The sequence below is a fragment of the Carassius gibelio genome, chromosome B15, assembly GCF_023724105.1.
Source record: "Carassius gibelio isolate Cgi1373 ecotype wild population from Czech Republic chromosome B15, carGib1.2-hapl.c, whole genome shotgun sequence".
NCBI lineage: Eukaryota > Metazoa > Chordata > Actinopteri > Cypriniformes > Cyprinidae > Carassius > Carassius gibelio.
In genome coordinates this window covers 13,863,447-13,886,314 of record NC_068410.1, presented here as the reverse complement: position 1 = coordinate 13,886,314, position 22,868 = coordinate 13,863,447, and the positions used below count along the sequence as shown (strand labels likewise).

The 22,868-nt window shown below is 39.0% G+C and overlaps 1 protein-coding gene across 1 annotated transcript; it reads right to left on the bottom strand.

Annotated features, from left to right (window-relative positions):
* Window positions 1–615: 615 nt before the first annotated feature.
* On the bottom strand, window positions 616–21,588 carry LOC127973052 (multiple epidermal growth factor-like domains protein 6). Its single transcript, XM_052577086.1, has 29 exons — window positions 21,543–21,588; window positions 21,256–21,406; window positions 21,013–21,152; window positions 19,363–19,499; window positions 18,955–19,071; window positions 17,466–17,580; window positions 16,473–16,688; window positions 15,949–16,127; window positions 14,419–14,521; window positions 13,385–13,564; window positions 13,003–13,209; window positions 12,734–12,913; window positions 11,507–11,698; window positions 11,262–11,411; window positions 10,048–10,237; window positions 9,419–9,639; window positions 8,698–8,844; window positions 8,447–8,611; window positions 7,904–8,055; window positions 7,654–7,822; window positions 7,460–7,568; window positions 4,854–4,993; window positions 4,569–4,694; window positions 4,211–4,390; window positions 2,367–2,591; window positions 2,137–2,263; window positions 1,778–1,977; window positions 1,483–1,695; window positions 616–779 (listed from the first exon to the last, which is right to left on the bottom strand). The coding sequence occupies exons 1-29, from the start codon at window positions 21,586–21,588 to the stop codon at window positions 616–618; spliced, it is 4,641 nt and encodes a 1,546-aa protein (XP_052433046.1).
* Window positions 21,589–22,868: the final 1,280 nt, after the last annotated feature.

Below are 22,868 nucleotides of genomic sequence, written 5' to 3'. Positions count from 1 at the left end.
CCTGCTCCAGGTTTTGCTTTGATCTGCGGCTCTGATTCTCAACAGTAGCTGTCCGTCTGTGTCCAGTCTGGCAGAGAGCACCGGCAGTGTGGACACACATGAAGAGTTACACAGCTCCTCTGCTGATACGTACCTATCACAGTGACAACTGCAGAAAAATAACACAATCGTCTCGGTATAAGAAAACATCATCAGCCATGAATCATAATAAAAAAATCATAGTGGTTAAGTTTTAATAATGTGCACCAATGGTCATTATCATCGAGAGGGGGTTTATTTTATATTAATGACCAGCTGACTGTAAATGATAGATGGATAGATAGATAGATTTCATAATGATACCTAAAACTTAAACCTTAATGTAAAATGTTAATATTATAATACGCAGAAGTCTCCCGCTCACTGGAACAGCAAACTTACATGCCCATCCCAACATCCAGAGTCCCACCCTGAGGACCACATGTGACGTTACAGGAGTAGGTGGATGGGAAAACACATTCCAGCGTAGAAGCCAGTCTCACTTGACCTGCCCCACAGCGCTTCTTCACCTACACAGAATAAGAGCTCCTTACTGTCTTATCAAACAAATAAACTGAAGAAACACAGAGCTTTTCTTCAGTGCACACATCTCACCTCAGGCTGACAGTCCAGTTCGCTGTCTGCGGTAGAGCTTTTGAAGTCTAATTCATTGTAAAAGACAAAACCGGTCTTACACAAGCACGACCCATCTGATTGCTGGAACGCACGGTTTTTGCCTATGCAGGTACAAGAGGACGCCCCTATGAAAAGAAACAAAATAGATACATTACATTCTATGGTTTGTTTTTAAGAGTATAAAGGGTCATTGATTTCGTTATCATGTAATCAATAAAAATAGTTAGTAGTGAAAAATGAATATAATCTAAAGTATTTTATTTTTGGAATCTGGTTGCGTAATCCAGAAGACATACACAGTTAGATTTACTAACAGTTTGCACCAGCGCAAACCATCTTTTGGCATTAATATAGTACTGTCATGATTAACTAAAGATAGTCAGTTAAGAATTAGTGCTGAAAAGGCGTAAACATAGTTATTTTTTGCACCTGACCTTACTGAATACACTAAATCTATGGGAGGAGAGTATTAAAATTAATCACGCAACATTTGCACTCGCCACTATTTAAAGCCCATGAAAGCATGTCTTAAAGCAGGTGTTAATTTGCATTGCTCTTGGTATATTGCGCTGGCCATTATGGAAATGATCTGGCTGCGTCTGTGCTCTTTAATGTGTGCATTGTTAGTAAACCACCTGCAAAATGTTCCCCTCCCATTGGTGCTTTTATGGAATTGCGTTCTTACGCTAATTTGCCCTGTTTAGTAAATCTGGCTCCTAATATGATATTACCCAGCACTGCCTGCTTCTTGCATCTTTAAAGACAAAAACATATTATGTATAAATGGCTGCTAAGGATAAAGAAAAGTGTCTTAAAACACACTCTTACCTGTATCTGAGGTGGACGAACTCCCACAGGGGAAACAGGCTCTCTGGGCTTGCAAGTGATTGAAGGTCCCTGGTGGGCATTTGTGACATTCCAAAAGTGATTCGGCACTAGTACAGTTTCCATATGAGCCAGGCGGGCAGGGAACAGGATCGGAGCTGCCTTGTGGACAAAAGTACCCAACTGGACAGGGCTGATTACTATAATGGTGTGAGCCTAGTAAACAGATCATTAAAATATTAAACACAATCAATCAGCACTGCTATTGTTTTCATTATGGGAGCTCTTCAGTGCTGACCCGCCGGACAGTGATGTCCTGGAGGACAGAGGAGGCACTGGAGTGGAGGGGAGTGACTGGGCCGATAGGTGCCGGCCCCACACAGCAAACAACTGCTCTCCTGAGACTTCCTCAAACCGCTGGTGTTCAGAGGCATCCAGCCATCCGGACAGGACAGCATGGTAGAGCTGTTGGCTGGGCAGTAATGTGGAAAAGTACATCTGCAAAAATAATTTCCTAAATTATATTTAGATTTAAATTAGTATTAGTTAGTAGTGTATGAAAGGAAAAGGAAAAATAGAGGGAAAGGAATATCACAATTAATATAGAAAAACCTCTAATTGCAATATATTATACATCCCTAGTAGGCTGGTGCTTACACTTGCTGTGGAGAGCTGTAGGTTCGAGATCCTTCAGGACAGTAGTATCCTGCAGGACACGGTGTGGGATCTCCTGTCTGGGGTCTACAGTATGAACCAGCTCTGCAAGGGGTCTCTGCGACTGACCCTGTATGATTGATCACTTTATTACACTTCACGGTTATAATAAGGGACATTTATACACCTTTTAGTGCATTTGTAAATATCAATAATGTAGAAATCACACCTACCTGCAGGACATTCGTAAGAAGCTCGGCATGGGATGCCTGCTGTATTAGGCTGGCCCATGGTGCGAGGGTGTGGGCAGAAGGTACCAGGAGGGCAAGGCTCACACTGACTGACAGCAGCTGCCCCTGCCTGTGCCCTCATGGTGCCTGCAGGGCAGGGCACGGGGAAACCTGTCCCACTGCACCAATGACCCGGTGGACAAAGGAAGCTTGAGAAATCAGTGAGCCCTAGGTAGATGGATATAATAACAAAATGTACTGATGACAGGAACACAAAGATGTAAATGAATTTAAATCATCATTCTGTCCAAGAAATGAAGCAAGTATATGATGATCTATAGTATGTTATATATAGTTTTGAAAGAAGTCTCTTATGCTCACCAAGGATGCTTTTATTTGATCAATAATACAGTGAAAGCAATGATGTTGTTAAATATCACTGTGATGTTTTGCATTTTAAAATAATTTAAAATTTATTTTTTTCTTGTGATGTAATGCTTTTAAGCAGCCATTTCTCCAGTATTTATTGTCATATGAAATCATTCTAATATGCTGATTTGATGCTCAAGGAACATTTCTCATTATCATTGCTGAAAACAGTTAAAAACTGCCAATTTTTGTCAAATTGATGCATTTTCAATTGATGCAAAGTTCAGAAGAACAGAATTTATTTGAATTAGTAAACCTCTGAAACAATTTATAAGTCCTTATTGTCTTTTGATAAATTTAATGCAGATTTTTGTTTTTACTGACCAGAACTTTTTTACTGTACATAAATTTATGATTTTATATCTACAGATGCATGTTGTGGAAAAGTTCATTAAAGTAATTCCAATCAAATTGTGAATCTCATTAAATAAATTCAATGCCCACAGACTGAAGTAGTTTAAGTCTTTGGTTCTTTTAATTGTGATTATTTTGGATCACATTTAACAAAAACACACCAATTCTCAACAAATTAAAATACTTAAAAAAAAACATTTTAGTGAATTGATTCTCTAGATTCTCTATGGGTTCAGGTCTGGTGAGTTTGCTGGCCAGTCAAGCACACAAACACCATGGTTTTATTTTTAACCAACATTTGTTTTTGTTTTTTAGCAGTGTGGGCAGGTGGCAAATCTTGCTGGAAAATAAAATTAGCATTTTTAAAAAGCTGGTCAGCAGAAGGAAGCACGAAGTTCTCCAAAAGCTCTTGGTAAATGGGTGCAGTGACTTTGGTTTTCAAAAAACATAATGGACCAACACCAGCAGATGATATTGCACCCCAAATCATCACAGACTATGTAGATTTAACAATGGACTTCAAGCAACTTGAGCTATGAGCTTCTCCACCCTTCCTCCAGACTCTAGGAACTTGATTTCTAAATAAAATCCAAAACTTGCTCTCGTCTGAAAAGAGGACTTTGGACCACTGGGCAACAGTCCAGTTCTTTTTCTCTTAGCCCAGGTAGGATGCCTCTGAAGTTGTCTGTGGTTCAGGAGTGGCTTAACAAGAGGAATATGACAACTGTAGCCAAATTGCTTGACACATCTGTATGCCTTAACCCCAGCCTCAGTCCATTCCTTGTAAAGTTCACTCAAATTCTTGAATCGATTTTGCTTGACAATCCTCATAAGGCTGTGGTTCTCTCGGTTGGTTGAGCATCTATTTCTTCCACACTTTTACCCTACACTCAACTTTCTGTTAACATGCTTGGATACAGCACTCTGTGAACAGCCAGCTTTTCATTTAATACATGAGTTTCCCAATTTGAGTTGAATTAATGAAATGAATTAACTTTTCCACGACATTCTAATTTATTGAGATGCACCTGTACTATTGGTATGTTCAACATGCCATGTCAGACCTGTGGAGTTACAAAAAGTGCCAGGGGGGCAGGTAAGACAGTCTCCTTTGCTTCCTGCACCAGACATGGGCCTGTATGTAAACAGGGGACATTTTCTAGGCCCCGGCCGCCCCTCAGACTCATAATCAACTATGCCATCACAGTAATAGCCTGGTGGACACATGCGTGGAATGGGATCACCTGTAAGAAGACAGAAAGCAAAATAATGCTTAATTTTTTAATTCAGATGGATGTAACAAGCTACTATAGTAAGTACTGTATACAATTACTACATGGACATTTGTCAGTAATTAATTGAACAATTGGACATAATATTTACACACAACACATGTAAATTCCAGTATAGCAACTGACGTACCCTCTTGGCACCAGTGTCTTGGAGGACAAGGCAGACAGTCACGTATAGTACTTGCTCCAGGGGTTTCTCTTAAAGTGTTGGCAGGACAAGATAAAGGTTCCTCTGTGCCTACAGGGCAATAAAAGCCTGTCCAAAGACAGGAGCAGGAGTAAACACACTCTGTGACAGTGTGAACATCTCTTGATATTTGGATCATATAAAACAGATCCTTGATCACTTTATTAATGTATCAAGGCTCTCTTCTCTGGATTCATGGATAAGTTTATAGGAAGATGAATAACGTACCAGCAGGACACAGTCCAGCACACTGTGCTCCCCACTCACACTGGTCTCTGTTGAGCTGAAAGGTGGCCTGAGGAGTATATTCTGAACTGCCAGAGATGCACAAGAATCCAGCAGCGCACTGGCCTTTCACCTGTCCAGCCCTGAATAATAATAATCAAACACAAAAACCCAATAACTGAATTGTCATTATTTTCAGAAAAAAAAGTACACTGCCAAAGCATAATGATATACAAAATCTATTTCAAAGAAATGCTGTTGTTTTTAAATCCATACAACATTATCACATACAGTGACAAAGGGTTTTCATGATTAAAAATACTATACAAAAGTTTTTTAAAGCATTATTTTTTAAGTATTATTCATACTTTTATTAAGGGGGATGCATTAAAAAAACTATTTATTATGTTACAAAAATTTCAAATAAAAATGTAAGCTTACAATGTAAAATTACATTTTCCACAAATATTATAAACCAGCACAATTGATTACAAATGTTTTCAACATTGATAATACCAAGAAATGTTTCTTAAGCATCAAATCAGCATACTAGATGATTTCTGAAGGATCATGTGACACTGAAGATTGGAATAATGATGCTGAAAACTTCTCAGTTTTGGTAACAATGCAATTTTGGTAATTGAGACATTGTGTTGAGTGTTGTTGTGTCGAGTGTACAACACTAGGGGACGCTCTTGGGAGCTCAAACCCCTCTGACATCTTTGAGAAAAGGCCAATGAAATTGGGTGTGCAGAATTTGCATGGCTGGCCACGTCCCGGACATCCCGGTATAAATAGGCACCGTGCAATAGGCAGATCTACCAAAACCCAGAACCTATCAACAAAATGTGACATTTAAGGGCCTCAACGGCAATACAGTGGAAAATACACAAATGGAGCCTCAAGATACATGTGAAGCACTAACCCAATACAAGAGTTCAATTGGAAACCTACCTCATAATGAGTTCTAATAGCAAGATCCTCCATCGAACTTTGCTAAGTAAAGTGATGGAAGGGTAGTCCAGAGTTTAATTCGCAGATTATAAAATCTAGCAAATGTATTAGGCATAGCCCAACCTGCAGCTCTACAGATATTCGCTAGAGAGGCCCAGTTCACCAGGGCTGCTGATGCAGCCATGCCCCTGGTAGAGTGAGCCCTCAGTCCCAGTGGGCAAGGTAGGCCTCTGGTTTGATAGGCCGTTCAGATTCACAATCCAGTGGGAGATACTCTGTGTGGAGGACTGTCTCTCTGAGAGCATTCCCCTTCTGCAGTCCTCCGAAGCAGATAAAGAGCTGTTCAGAGCTCCTGAAACACTGAGTGCGATATAAGTATGTGCATAGGGCTTGCACTGGGCACAACAGAGACAGGTCGGGGTCCCCTTCTTGGAAGGGGATAGCTTGTAATGTTACCACCTGGTCCCTGAAAGGAGTGGTGGGAGCCCTGGGCACATATCCAGGCCAGGGTCTCAGGACAACATGAGAGTCTGCCGGCCCGAACTCCAGGCTTTATTCATTAACAAATAGGGCTTGGAAATCCCCCACCCTCTTGACAGAAGTGAGCGCAGTCAGGGTTGTCTTCATGGAGAGGGCACTGAACTCAACTGACTGAAGGGAGTCTGAAGGGATATGGCCTGAGTAATGGTATTCACCACAGCTGGTGAAAGGTCTCTTAGTTCCTCCTTTACTTCCAGGGACCAAACATGAAGGTCCTTCCTCAGGGAAATTCGCCAGGGAGGAACTGATGCCATGAGCACAAGCACCATGAACCAGGTTCTGTTGGGCCAATAAGGGACCATAAGCAGGAGTTGTTCCCTGTCTTCCCTGACTTTGAGTGAGACATGTCACGACAGGAGATCCACTACACGCTGGAAATGAGCAGCATGCAGAGACCTGAGTTTGTGCTTGCTCCAAATTAAAAGACTGCGGGTGAGTTTTTGCATGCGATGGGAGCAAACACCACCCTGGTGGTTGATGTATGCAACCATCTCTGTGTTGTCCGATAGGGATCTGTTGGGGAACTCTCACAACACTTATCTGTGTATGAGTTGGGACCGATGACCGCGTCTTAGATCCAATAACAAGGAATCGAGAGGTGAAACAAGCTGCATTCGGCAAAGAAAAACAGAACGAGTGAGCAGATGCTGCTGAACTATTTTTACCCAGATGTCCGGGGCATGACCAGCCATGCAAGTTCTGCAAAACCTATTTCATTGGCCTTTTCTCAAAGATGTCAGAAGTGTTTGGGCTCCCAAGAGTGAACCCTAGTGTTGTTCACTCGACATACCGTCTATGTGAACAACAGAAAGGGAACTCATCTTTGCCATCACAGGAATAAATTACATTTTAAAACATATTATAACAGGTATTTTAAATTGTAATAAATATTAAAGTTTTAGTGTTTTTTTCCCACATAAATGCAGCCTTGGTGAGAATAAGCGACTTCGTTCAAAGACATAAAAAAATCTTACTGACCCAAACATCTGAATAGAAGCATACAAATAAATAATAAAATAAGAGAGAGCGTGTAGAGTTTGTTTATTTTCTAAAAGTCTACAAGGTCATAAGGGTCCATGGTTGAAGAAACACTCTTATAAGATCTGTAAACATACTTGCAGAACTTTCCTGGTGGACATGGCAAACACTCTCTCTCCTCCTGCAAACCCCCGACCTCAAGTGGGGTGTATGTGCCATTGGGACATGGCTGAGGAACCATTGTTGCTGCAATTACAAGCAGAATCAGATAATGTGTGTGTACTAAAGAAACCACAGACACAATATAGATAATTACAGCAGCATGGGTTACCTGCAGGGCAGTAGGAGTGCGGCGGACAAGGCCGGGGGTCTCCGATAATTGCCTCCTCACAGTAATAGCCTGGACGGCAAGGGATGCAGTTGTCCGAACCCGGATTCGGCTGGTACTGTCCCGTTGGGCAGGGCAAGGCCAGGGTTGAGCCCAAGGGACAGTAATGACCCTGAGAGAGCAAAACCTGTCAGTCAGGTTGCTAGGCATAGATTAAAAAGCAATATAAGGGTGTGAAGGAGGCAGAACTGACCTTGGGGCAGAGGAAGGCATGTGGGGTGGTGGAGGAAAAGTCTACAGGGCAGTAAAAGCCTGCAGCACAGGGTCCAGTTGGAGCATCCAGGCCTTCGCTAGCACAGTAATGTCCTGCTGGGCAGGGAAGACAGCTTTCTATGGAGTAACCCCCTGTGGGCAGATCAATATTATGAACTCAAAACACTGCATGTTAGTAAAAACATAATGGTAAAATAAATGGTAAAATATTAATGTGCAAAAGGTTCCAGAGAAAATGGAAAGGGGAATATTTACAAGCATGTGAATTATAATGCTAGAGTGAATTTATAAGAATAACTAAAGCAGAATCTGTGCAATATTATTTATGCACCAGTGAGTTTAAGCAACACAGCTTATTGGATTTGATAGCTCATTTATTTTGATGCTCTATCCCTGGTAAATCATTCATATGCTTCTCTTGTTGTTTTTGGTTGTGTATAATAACTGCCCTTTTGAACTGCTTTATTGTTTTTCCTTAGAAGCTCTAAATGTTTTATAGATTAATGTGTGGGTCTGTACACACCTGTGAGGTTACGAATGCTGCCTGCTGGGCAAGGCAGAGGCATTAGGGTTCCAGAAGGGCAAAAGTGACCCTGCGGACAGGGGCCATTCCTCAGATAGCCAGTTGTATTCAGAGGAGCAGGATTTGGAGACCCTCCTTGGCAGAAATAACCCTGCTGGCACTGGCCTACAAATAAAACAACAATAAGTCCATATGATACAGTCACAGACTAAAACCTGTGCTCTTATAAAATGTGTGGGATGATATCAGACCCTGTGGTTGTGATGTTCCAGGTGAACTACAGTAGAGGCCGGTAGGGCAGGGCACACAGACAGCCTCCGACTGAGCCCTGGTAACCTGTCCTAGTGTGCCCACAGGACAGGGTACAGCTTCAGGAGTGCCAACAGGGCAAAAATGACCTGATGCAACACAGGATGTATGGCAGATTGTTAGCCAGCTTGACAGTATATACAGTACACTACTTTTCAATGGTTTGGATGCAGTCTTTTTTTTTTTACAAATTAATTCAGATTATTTTTTTATTTTTTTAATTTTTTTTCTGCATCATATTTATTGGAAAGGACATGTTCTGTAAAATTTATAAAAAGTGACAGTAAAAATATTTATAATTATATATAAATATAATTTTTTATAATTTCTATTCATCAAATGATCCCGACAATAATGTTTCATGATAATGTATCACGGTTCAGAAGCAACGTTTCTTTAGCAGCAAATCAGCATATTATTTCTAAAAGATCCTATGACACTGAAGACTTGAGTAATGGCTGCTGAAAAAAATGAGCATCACAGGAATAAATTACATTTTAAAATATATTAAAACAGAAAACAGTTTTACTGCTTATACTGATCAAAACCATAAAATAAATCTTACTGACTGCAAACTTTTAAATTGCATTGTATGATGGGGGAAAAAGGATTTGCAATTATTTATGAGCCATCATAATAATCTCAGCACAGGGCTGGACTCACCCATGGGACATGGGGATGGCTCCTGTGTGCCAGGGGAAGGACACATAGTGCCAGCTGGACATGAGAGACAGTGGACGGCACCAGGAGCACTGCTGTATGTGCCGGGCTCACAAGGCACTTCCAATGGAGTACCAATGGGGCAACTGTGTCCGCTTGGACAAATATAACCCTGCAGTCCATCTACCGGTCGAGCACTACGACTGCCATTGATACACACATACCTGTGAGGGAGAAATAAACCTGTCATAAACTATATTTCAAAAGTATGGTTTTAGATGCCTGAAGAATAAATCTCTTCAACAAGCCAATCGCAAAAGCACTTCACTGCCACTCCACTGTATCTGTTTTCAAACCCAGCCACAAATGGATAGAAACTGGATCCACAGACTCATTTTAATAAGTTATCTTTCCTCACTCATTTGCACTTTACATAACATTGCAGTAATGGAGAAAATCAATAATAGTTTCAGCACTACTCAGTAATGGACAATAAATCTTTTACATCTAAAATCGTGCCACTAAGATCCATTAGCAATGCATGAGTGCACCAGGTTGGCTCAACTCAAATGGGTGTAGGTGTACCGTTGTCAGATGACTGTTTAGCTACTGAAAAGCATAGATATAATTACCCAGCATCACAGAGAGCTGCTTCTGATGGATAGACCATAGCAGTCTGCTCACAGAAGTACCCAGGAGGACACGGCTGGCACTGCTCCGCCCCACTCAACCCTGGGGAGCTGGAGAATGTTCCAGCGGGGCATGGGAGGGGAGACCCGATACCAGTTGGGCAATAATGGCCAGGCGGGCACATGCTGTTGCCTGTAGATTCAATCTGCAAATCACACTCTGTAAATGAGTTTAACCCTTTGTGAACACATGGTGTCTTTTTTAAGAAACAGAATTGATGAAATATACCACGTTTCCAGTGCCGTTGGGACTTGTGGCACCCGAAGGGCAGTGAAATCCATCCTGGCAGCGCCCTGTAGGCTCTGAAAGACCATGTCGAGCACAAAACATGCCTAGACAAACAGATGACATAAATTATATGTAAATGTGAATACAAACTGTTCAACATTTTGGGGATGAATTATATTGATATGATAAATTAATGAAATAATCATCCGATTATATAATGTAAAGGCTCTGGGTCTGTAAAGGTTGAAAACCCTTATGAGCTAAACAGATCCTCCACAGTGTTGCTAATTTAAATAAAGCTGAAATAAAATATAAGTATTAAATGAAAAACTGAAGTACTAAAATTACTAAAGCTAACATGTTAATAAATTGTCACGGCTGGCTCATCATCACAACATACAGTACCATTCAAAAGTTTGGGATCCATAACATTTTTAAATGTTTTTGAAAGAATGCTCTTATGCTCACCGCCTTTATTTGATAAAACATACAGTAATGAAATATTGTCAGAAATTAAAATAGCTGTTTTCTATCATAATATATTTTGAAAATTATTTTATTCCTGTGATGCAAAGCTGAATTTTTAATTAGTCACATGATTCCTCAGAAAGCTTTCTAATACACTTATTTGTTGTTATTATCATCAATGTTGAAAATAGTTGGCCCGCTTAATATTTTTGAAGAAACTGTGATACATTTTTACACGATTCTTTGATGAATGCAAGCTCAAAAGAAAAGCATTTATGAAATAGAAATCTTTTACTATGAATGTCTTTACTGTAATATTTTTCTTCTTCATCAGCTGAATGCAGCCTTGCTGAATAAAAGTAGAACTTATGTCAAAATATTACTGACCCACAACATTTTGAACAGCAGTCTCTTTATGTAATAATTTTATTTTGTTGTCATTTTGTATTTTCAGACTGACCTGCAGGACATTGTAGACATTCATCTATACTGGCTGTCCCAGACTGTGGCTGCATTGTTCCTGGAGGGCAGGGGAACTGAGTACCCTGTGATGTGCCTGTGGGGCAGAAATGCCCCGGCAGACATGGAAGAGGCTCTGCTACTGCTTCCCCTGCATTGTATTGCAATAGGATCAATTGTAATAGATTTATAAGAGCACAGAGATGGTTTAAACCAGTTTTCTTGTAGACAGAATAAATAACGCACCCTGACAGTAGTAGCCTAATGGACATGGCTCACAATTTTCTTGGTGACTGTTGCCCATGACGGAGCTGTAAGTTCCTGTAGTGCAGGCCAGGGGCTTGTTTGTGCCTGTGGGGCAATAGAAACCGGCAGGACAGAGGCTCTGCTCTGGGCTGCTGGAGCCCCAGTCACAGTAGTAGCCTGCAGAACATTCACCTACACAGTACAATAGAATTAGACAATAATAGAGTATGACTCATGGTTGCTTCAAATTCTGGCATAATATCAATGCTTTAGCGGTATTTTAATGGTAGTAGGGGTCTTTGAACAATCCTTTTCCACAAATGATAACAAAGCTTATCACTTTCAAAAAAAAAAAAAATTGTTTGCATTTGAATGAAAAAATATAAATCTAGAATATAAAAAATAGGGTTTGTGGGAAATGTGTGGGTATTGTGAGTGAATAGTAAGTGTATGAAAGTGTAATATTAATATTGTGAATTGTGTGTGTGTGAGTGCGTGTGTGTATTTGACTGTAAATTAAATTAAATTAAATTAAATTAAATTAAATTAAATTAAATTAAATTAAATTAAATTAAATTAAATTAAATTAAATTAAATTAAATTAAATTAGGATTGACAAATTAAATTAACCATTATGCCCAATCAGATAAGGTTGAGAAAAAAAAATGCACTCTTCCCTTATCTGGAAAACAATTTATTCAAATGAGAGAAAAAGGGCATGCAAAGCATCTTTGTCTATATGATAAATTCATTAAATAATGATCTGATTATATAATGAAATAATGATATTTGAAGTTTTCAATAAAATGATCTTATAATATGTATCTTTTTGGGGCTCCTTGGGTTGTCTGATAGCCTTTTTGGGGGTCTCTGGGTCAGTAAACTGAATACCCTTATGAAAATCCTTAAGAAAATCCTTAAGAATGGTTAATTCATTCAAATTAAGCTGAAATTAAATACATATATTGTTAATATATTATTGTTAATATATATATACATATATTATTAAACTGAAATAAAAATTGATTGTACAAAAATTGCTAAAACTAAAATGTGAATGAAAGCTAAACACAAATATTGAAAAGCAAAAAAAATAATAAAAATGACAAAAGCACATAACATAATCACTAAAACAAAACAAAAATACATAAATATACAAATTAAAATAGTAATAAATAGTACAATACTGTATGAATAATACAAAAATAACACTGTTCCAAAGTGCACCTGCTCTTGTTCCCAGAAGGCAGTATGCCCCCGGTGGACACAAAGTGCCAGTGCTGTTGTCAGTTGGGTTGGGAACTGTGGCCTGCACAAAACAGAGGAATCCAGGGGCACAGGGCCCTGAGGGCTCAGAGAGTCCATCCGAACCGCAGAAATGTCCCATGGGGCACACCAGGCACTGCTCTGTATTTATACAAAAAACAGACCCAGTAAGCAGGATATAAACACAAGAATGCATTTAATCAGGTTCAATTGCTCACTGAATAGATCACCTGCTGAAATGAGGCCAAGAGAATCACTGTATGTGCCTTTAGGACATGGAACAGGGTTTCCAGACTCGGTCTCATTGGGGCAGTAAAACCCTTCAGGACAGACCAAAGGAGTGCTGACCCCCATAAAGCCTCTTGTGAGGTTGACGCAATGGAAACCTGGAGGACAGGGTTTACACTCACTCTGTCCCTTCTGGTCCTGAAACTGACCTGCGATCAAACAACAACAACAAAACATAAAAAGACCCATGAATACAATCAATATTGCATTTGACCTCTTCTAGAAATGGCAGTAACTTCCTAACTTAAGGAAATTTCACTTAAATGGAGCCTTATAATGTCAAAGGAGCAGAGAGTATATCTCTAGAATGGAGTATCACAGTACCTCCAGGGCAAGGCATGCAATCATCTGTGCCCTTTCCCCCACTATCAGGGCGCCAGCTTCCCACTGGACAGGGAGTTGGCACAGCACTACCAATTTCACAATAGTGACCTGGAGGACAAATATCACCATACACGGCTGACACAGGAGCTGAAGTCTGAGATCCTTCACTGCAGAAAAACCCTGTAGGAATAAACCATGCTATATTAATATTCAGCTTAAAGAAGTCCTGTTAAAGCCTAAAAAATGTCTGCTGTAAATGATATTCAAACCTGGCAAGCAGGGTCCACTGACTGTGGTCAGGCCTGGCTCTGAGCAATAAAACCCTGGTCTGCAGTTTTGGCATTGACTTACGTCTGACAATTGACGATTATTGCTGCAAAACAGTTACTTAATTTATTAGTAAAAGTTGCAGTTAATAGAATTACATTTTTACGAAAAAATGTTTAGTTAATTGCAATCGTTTTCTTTAAATATAACGCAATGGAATTAATCTTCTCTTTTTTAGTTCGAGTTTTAAAAACATTGATACCTAAATGTGCCCTTGGGACAAGGTATTCCTGCAAAACTTCCAGCTGGACAGTAAAACCCAGTTGCACACGGTATTCCAGTCTCATTATCATTCGGGGAGGGAAGGACGGCTCCTCTAAAACACAAGAATCCAGCACTGCAAGAGCCAGTTGGTGACACGTTTCCTGGACAGACAAACTAATATCAGCCCCACATATCAGACCGAACAGGATTAGCATGTTCTCTCTGGGGAAAATATAATCATTGTTCATGCGTCATACCTGACCCCATACAATAGGTCCCAGGGTCACATTGAGAGCATTCAGAAGGCTCAGCCAATCCCGAAAGGTTCCCATAACTCCCAGGAGGACATGGATGTTGATTAGATGCCCCAACTGGACAATAAAATCCAGGTTGACATGGGAGTGGGTGCGTCATACCTAGTACAAGTAAAACATCCTTATGTAAAGGCATAAAGAACAGATGTATATATTTCATCCATTCATTTGTTGAAATATCATTTGTACCGTTTTCAGGACAGAAAAAGCGGGCAGGGCACACCTCACATCTATGTTGGCCTGGACTGGGCTGGAAGCTTCCTGGGAAACATGGCCTCTCTATGATGCTGCCCTGTTAGAGCATTAACAATATGAGTATGTTTTATGAAAGTCACTGTCATCTTTATATTCGCTTTTAACATATTAACAGATTTAAATGCATTAAAAATGTCATATTAGGGAATTAGATTGAAATTAACTAAATAATCTAAATCACTAAATTCATGCCATTTCACTTTGGATTCTTTTATACTTTTATAGTATATTTATTTGAGTTATTCTCAAATCTGTACATTTCAGTCATGAAAAATTAAACCATTAAAGACATCTCTTGTACAAGGCACAATTATACAAATGGTTTAAAGGGTGAGTTCAACGAGAATGAAAATTTGTCCATCTTCTACTCACCCTCAAAGCATCCTGGGTAAATGTGACTTTCTTCTTCCAGAATAATCAAGTCGAAGTAATATTAGATATTGTCCTTGCTCTTCCAAGCCTTTCAATGGGGGTAAGCAGGTGTTTGTTGTCAACAGTTCCAACAGTGAAATAAAGTGCATGCATCTGTAATAAAAATCTCTCACACAGCTCTGGGGGGTGAATAAAGGCCGCCTGTATCGAATCCATGCGTTTTTGTAATATAAATATCCAGATTTAAAACATAATAAACACTTTTTTTCTAACATCTGCGGACTGTGGGGAACCGGAATATGTGCAGGCAGACGATGGAAGATGTATGCATCATGTGTGCGCCTCTGGGAAATGTAGGAGCAACGTTTTCTTTTAGCAGAGGAAAACCAGTCTCCTCTTGACTTATTTCAAAATCCTCCAACATTTTTCCTTATGAATCCTCGTTTTGTGCTTCTAATTCATGACCCGCATTTTGTTTTGTTCTCTCTCCACGGTTGTCACTAACCATGCAGCGCTGATGAACTACAACATCCACCAGCACATCTTCCGGCTTCCAACAGTCAACAGAAGTGAGAAAAAAAGTGTTTGTTAGGTTTGAAATCTGGATATTTATCAAAAACGCATGGATTCACTACAGGGGGCCTTTATTCACCCCCTGGAGCTGTATGAGAGATATGTCTACATTATTTCACATCTTCTGAACTGTTGACTACAAACTCCCATTTACTCCCATTGAAAGGCTTGGAAGAGCAAGGACAATATTTAATATAACTCGGATTGGATTATTCTGAAAGAAGAAAGTCACATACATCTAGGATGCTTCGAGGGTGAGTAGAAGATGGACACATTTTCATTCTAGGGTGAACTAACCCTTTAAAAACTAACTAAAAGTGCCTTGTTCACTATCTGGTATATAACTTCTATGACTTTTAAGGGTGTGTTTAATGTTTTATTACTCATGTCATTTTTTCCAGGTAAGGCAAAACCTAATAAGTGAGAAAACATGCTAAACTAAATATTTTAATAATACAGAAAAAAGGCTGTTCCTTTATTTCATGTCATAAAATAAAATAAGTTGAGATTTCCACTTACACTTCCACAGAAGTGGCCTGCAGCACACACATATTCTGGTGGTCTGGATGTGTTCTGTCCTCCAGGGCAGTAATAGCCCTCAGAACACAGACCAGAGGGCTTGGTTAGGCCTCTTTGTTCACAGAAATATCCTGGTGGACATTCAAGGCAATCGTCTGCAATGGATCCTCCAGGAGAGTCTAGTGAGAATTAAAAGAATGGAACCATAAAGCTTCCAGAAAAATTCAAACCATTAAGTGACTCATACTAAAAGAAAGTGATTGATAACTATCCAGCCACAGTGTTTTAATTGGTAAATGGCAAGTAAAAAATTAATAGGCAATAAAGACAGGAATGCAAGAGTAGGGCTGGTGCCAAGGTGGGTAGGGGATGGGTGCGTGAGGGGGCGTCTATGCTTATAAAATAAACAAAATGTAAATGTATCTTTAAGCTATAATCAGTAATAAAATTCCTTGCTAAATAATTTAATCATCACTTACTGATGATTTGTCCTATTAGCCATAAGTAGCAAGTCATTTACTTACTCCTTATTGTGCCTTGTGGACAGGGCAGGGGTAGTGGTGTGCCCTGGGGACAGTAGTGTCCAGGAGGACAAAGCATAGCACTGGGATTTGAGGAGCCAGTGGAGCAGAAGAATCCAGCAAAACAGAGGCCTGCAGGAGTGTGCAAGCCAGTCTGATTACAATAAGAGCCTGAATCACAGGGCTGAGGAAGAGAAGAACCCACTGGGCAATATGACCCTGCAGAAGAGATTCATAGAGCTTTAACAATCAATACATAATAATCATAATCTTATACAGATATAGATAATTAGTTCACTATATTGAAAATTCCACACTTTGAAATTGAGATGTCTGATTTGTGAACAAATAATCAATGAAATGTAAAAAATTAAAATAAAAATTAAAATAAAAATGCTCATCCAGAGAAAACAATATGATTACAGAAAATTGGGAATATTGCCCATAAGTCATATAAACAATGTTATGATGGTGTGTGGTAAATTTGCATCTGTTTTCAAACTTGAAAGCTCCAGTCCCTATTCATTGTAACTGCATAGAAAAGAGGAATCCAGCACATTTAAAATATATATTATATATCTCTTTCTGTGTTCCACAGAAGAAAGTCACACGTTTGCAATGTCATTGGAGTGAGTAACCCTAACCCGATAAAGAACAAATCTGAATCTGAGTGAATTATGGCAAAGGCTGAACAACCCTTTTAATGACATATTTTAATAACAGATATAGCAGTGTGCATTGTATACCTTTAGGACAAAGGTCTCCTTTGAAGCCAGTGCATGTTTCTGTGATTTGTAGAGGTGATTCTGAATAACCCTCAGACTCACGTCTGGGATCCAGATCAGTCCAGACTCCAGCACCATCTCCTTGAAAAAGTGTCTGTCAGTTTTAACAGGCTCATCCGTTACCATATAAATGATTTAGCACCATACCAGTTGCCTACCCGAAATGTGAATTGAGCAGGTAATGTTGTGCTTCAGAAAGCAAAGCTCGTACATTTGAAGGTGAGCTGAAGGTACGAGGTCACAAAAACAGGTCTGCTGAGAGGGTGACGCCTGAGGTGTGGCAGTATCTGTGCTGCCGACGCAATAGTGACCTGGAGCGCAAAACCCTGCAGAGGGGCAAGTACAACATTGGCATAATTTCTCATTATGATTTTTGTGGTTTACAGTGTAACATTTATGATCTGCCAACCTGAGGGCTGAGAGGAGCCTGGTGCAATGCAGTATCTGCTTGGAGGGCAAGGGGAGCAGTCATTAGAAGAAGTGGCTCCTTTGTCCTGGAGAATAAATCCGACAGGACAGGGTAATGGAGCACTGCTCTGCTTTGGGCAGTAATTTCCTGCTGGACAAATATCTCCATACATCTGAGAGACTGGGGAAGGCTCTGTGGCTCCAGACGAACAGAAATGGCCTTTTATGGAGGGAGAACGAGATGTAAAATTAAGATATACAGCAGCAGAACAGGCTCTAATGGGAGTTTCTGTGGCATTGACCTGCAGAGCAGGGTCCAGTGGGGCTGATTAGTGCACTGGTGTTACAGTAGAATCCGGGAGGACACGGAGAGCAATCCAGCTGAGATTGCAACCCCTCAATCATACTTGCAGTGCCCACAGGGCAGGGAAGCGGACTGGTGCAACCCTCCAAACAGTAAAAACCTAGTAGAGGAAAAAGCATAGTACTGTTCACTTGTTTAATAATTAAAACCATTACGATTTTTCAAAAATGAAAATAATTGTAATAAAAAAAAAATAATTGGATCACTATAATGAAAAAAAAATAATAATAAATTCAGACAATAATAGAACAACTGTCCTGAAAATAACATCAATGCAAAATATAAATAAGGACTTAATTTACTTTATGCAATATGTTTAAATTTGGGGAGACCACATTTCTAGGTCATATTTCACTCCAAAAATCTAAATAAATAATTAAGAATTATTTTTTAGCACCATTAACATTTAATAATGCAAATATTATAAATGTTGAAAATATTATATAACAGTAATGAAAATAATAATTTGCAGTCAGAATAGGGAATGTAAAATGTCAAATGTAGATGTAGGCTTAATTTTCTATTTTCTCTTTTTTTATGTATTCAGGAAAAAATATGATCCAGACATTTCTTGATTTTCAAGGAATCCTATTTTTAGAACCATGAAGAATTAACAAAAAAATACATTTGCTTATTTTAGTTTTAAAATCACTGTATTACAGTATTGGTTTTATTGTAATGAAAAAATGTCAGTAATGAATCATTACTGAAAATAATGGGAATAGCAGAAGTAAAATGTCAAGATACAGTAGCTTTTAAAAAGTATGGTAAAATGTGTATGTCCCAAGAATAATGCAAAAACTTTAGTCAATGACAAATATGAAAGTAGAATTTATTTTCTTATTTTTTATTCTTTATGATTCTGGGGTAAAATACAACGCAGACATTCCTTAAGAGGCTTTGAGAGACTTGTCCATTAAATGTTTACCTGGTGGGCATGGTTTGCAGGTTGGCTGGGATGGCAGAGGCTGATAAGTACCAGGCAGACAGATGGCAGGCTGGATGCTGCCATACGGACACGCGTGACCAGACGGACAATGACAGCCTGAACAGACAGATCATAAAGGTAAGAGACTGGCAGTATATAAATAGACAATGTCTAGACATTTCATGGCAACAGTACTAAATAATTCAGACAGCACTAGGGCAACCCTGTAGAGATGCTGTGGTTAGTCACGAAGATAAATGGCTGAAGGACCTAGACAACATCTCTCTCTTTTTATGAAACCCGCTCAGTGCTCTGTACATCCAGTACCCCAGTTTAACTGATGGCCAGAGGACAATATGGATTTCTGCCTCGACAGTATTACATCATACCGGGTTGATGTCCTGTTACAGAACCTGCCGGACAGAAACTGCCCTCAGGACAGCGGAGCGCCGCAGAGCTCTGACCCCAGTCTGGACAGTAGAATCCAGGAGTACATGGATGACAGTCTGTCTCAGATACAGCACCACGCTGGCTCAAGAAAGAGCCTGTAATACAGAACAATCAGAGATCATTTGGTTAAACAGCAATGAGAAACAGACACAAGATTATCTTTAAACATTTACAAGGTACTGTGCAGCTGAATGCTAGTTACACTTCTATAAATCAAACTAGAGGTGAAATAGTAATGTCTCTTTAAAACATTACAAGATTTGCAAATTAGCCCAAGGTAAAATTTAAATGTCTAAATAATGCCATTATTCATCCCCATGTCTTTCAAACATGTATGAAGCAAAAAGAGATGTTTTGAATGATACTCGAGTAAATCTAGAGTTTTTGAAATTACTTTGTTTTTAAAAGAAGTCTCTTTTGCTCATCAAGGCTGCATTTATTTGATCAAAAAGTAAAAACAGCAATATTGTAAAATATTATTTCAATTTAAAATGACTTTTTTTCTAACTGCATTTTAATATATTTTAAAATGTCATTTATTCCCGTGATGGCAAAGCTGAATTTTCAGCAACATTACTCCAGTCTTCAGTGTCACATGATCTTTCAGAAATCATTCTAATATGCTGATTTGATGCTCAAGAAATAGTTCCTATTATTATTAGTGTGGAGGTGTTTTTTTTTTTTGTTTGTTTTTTTTTTTTTTTTTGTGGAATACAACATAATTTTCAGCATTTTATTTGAAATAGATATCCTTTGCAACATAATAAATGTCTTTACTGACATTTTTTATCAGTTTAAAGCATCCTTGCTAAATAACATTAATTTATATTAAAAAGGATCTTCTAATCTCAAACTTCAGAACAGTAGAGTATGTTCAAGCTCCTAAAAGAACAAAAAAGCACAATAAAACTAATACCTACTGTACTTATAGTTATATTTCAAATCCTCTGACGTCATCTCATAGTTTTATGTGAGGAACAGACTAAAATCTAGGTCATTATTCACTGAAGATCATCCATTTTGAAGCTCAAAAACACATCATCCTTCTATGATTATACAGCATTGTTTGGAAAAGAGCAGCATGAACATTCTGCTAAATGTCTCCTTTTTGACTTTTTGACAGGTTTGAAATGACATGGGGGTTACATTTTTTTTTTTTTTTTTTTACCTGGTGGGCAGGGTTCAGGTCGTGCACTGCCAATTCGGCAGTAGTGCCCTGAAGGACACACATCCCCAATTAACTGAATCGGAGAAAAGACATCCTCCATCGTATGATCCCCAGGTTCTTCACAAACTAAAAAACACAAATGAAATTAACTACTATTACAATGCTTACATTCATCACCATGATCAAACACTGCACTAGCTGGAAAAGATGACCTGTGCTGTTGTAGTACTGAGGCGCAGGGGTGTGTGATCTTTGAATACAGTAGTATCCCGGACTACAGGGCCCAGAAGGTGAACTCAGCCCAGGTTCTGCACAGTACTGTCCTGGTGTGCACGACTGACACATCTCTACTGATGCTGCTCCTATTCAAACACCCAAAATGTTAGTTTCATTCATCCATATTTAACAGTACAACTATGATGCATATGCTGGAATAAGACCTTCTAATGAGCCAAATGTGCCCAGAGGACAGGGCTCCATACGGCTGGCACCCGCTGGGCAATAGAAGCCAGCTGTGCATCTGCCTCCTGTGGAATCTCCAACTGGCTCTGAGAGCGAGGCACCCTGATTGCACACGTAACTGCAAAATCCGAGAGATTAGCATGAGAAAACAGGCCTATATTATTCAACAGGACATTTAAAGGGACATTGGTTGAGTTGAGCTGGCTAATAAGCTCACTCACCCTGGAGAACAGTTGCCTGTAGGGGTGTCCAGGCCAGAGGAGCTGCAGTATTTACCAGGGGGGCAGGAGATACACTGATCCTTGCTAGACAGGCCTAACTGGCCATTAAAAGTGCCCACAGGGCAAGGGAAGCTCACTCCGGACTCTGAGCCTGTTTAAAATACACAGCATAGAGTAAAAAGAGGGTTCAAGTGTCCTCATCTTGAAATCACAGTAATTTTGCCAGTACCTGGAGGGCAGTAATATCCCCTAGGACAGGGCACAGGTATAGAAGTTCCACCTGTTACTGTGTCTGAACCGGCACAAAAATATCCAGCCGGACACACAGAACATTCTGCCTATGGATATAAAGTAGATACAGTATCATTCATCATCACTTACATTTACGTATAGATTTACTTGGCCCAGACTCACATTTTTAATCTTAAATGATGAAATTCCATCATAAAATTCTAATCACTGATTATTTTATTATTTATTGCGTGAAACTTATTTATCTCAATTTTAAATTGTGGAAGCATTAAAAAATAATAAATGTTACATATATATATATATATATATATATATATATATATATATATATATATATATATATATATATATATATATATATATATATAATATAAATTATATTATCAAGAACTTGTTTACCAAGAAGAAAAGTGACAGCAAATAACACGATCAAGAAAATATGAGACATGTGTTGAACAAAGAAAAATCATGGTAAGTGTTACATGTAATATAAATATTTTATTTGTGCATTGTTTCCAATGAAGCTGTAATTTTTTTACTGTAATTTATTTAATTGCATGTATTTGGAAATTATATATACTTTGAAATTAGTACTTATTTTTCACAGAAATTGCTCCATAAACACCATTTTCACCACAGAATGCTTAAGACGTACTTTCAATTAACTTTTATTTTATGTTTTTATTTTATTTTTGTAATTTTGTTATGTGCTTTTGTCAATTGCGTTATTTGTTTCATTTAGCTTTAATTTATTTTATATAAATTCTATAAAATATTTAATTATTGGAAAATCTCATTTATAAACATTCTTTTATTTAATAATTAATTAGCTTTTCGTATTTTAGATGTTTGTTTTTATAGATTCAGTTTAAAAATAATTGGAATAACGAAGAAACACCTTATATGTTACCAATTTCAAAAGGATGTTAAACAATCATGCCTCTCTCTCAACTGACCTGCCCCTGGAGTTTCTGGTACGTCCCAAGTGGACAGGGGATCTGACCAGGGCTGCCAGGTGGACACATATGCCCAGGTGAGCAGATGAAGTTAGCAGGATGGCTGGAATTTTGCCCCTGTGGGCAGTAGTAGCCCATCTGGCACACATGAGAAGGTGAGGAGAGACCCCTACTGGAACAAGCAAATCCTACAAAGAAAATGTCCACAAATCAGTAGAGACCAACTCATCTAAAAAAATAAAGTCCAAAGAGGAATACTGACCTGGAGGACAGGGCAGACAGTCAGACAGCTTAGTGTTCCTGCTGCTGTTGCTGTAATAGCCTTCTGGACAAGGCTCAGGGTACGAGGACCCCACGGGACAGTAGTGTCCTTGTGGACATCTACCACCCATTCCTCCATCCACA

Coding starts and splice junctions, on each gene's coding strand:
- LOC127973052 (XM_052577086.1), bottom strand. CDS start 21,588: ATGTTCTGTGTGTCCGGCTGGATATTTTTGTGCCGGTTCAGACACA. Junction 17,581..18,954: donor CTGCAAACCATGCCCACCAG/GTAAACATTTAA, acceptor GCCCCTCTGCAG/GGTTTTGCGCTCCAGGTCAC. Junction 8,845..9,418: donor GCCATCCCCATGTCCCATGG/GTGAGTCCAGCC, acceptor GTGTTGCATCAG/GTCATTTTTGCCCTGTTGGC.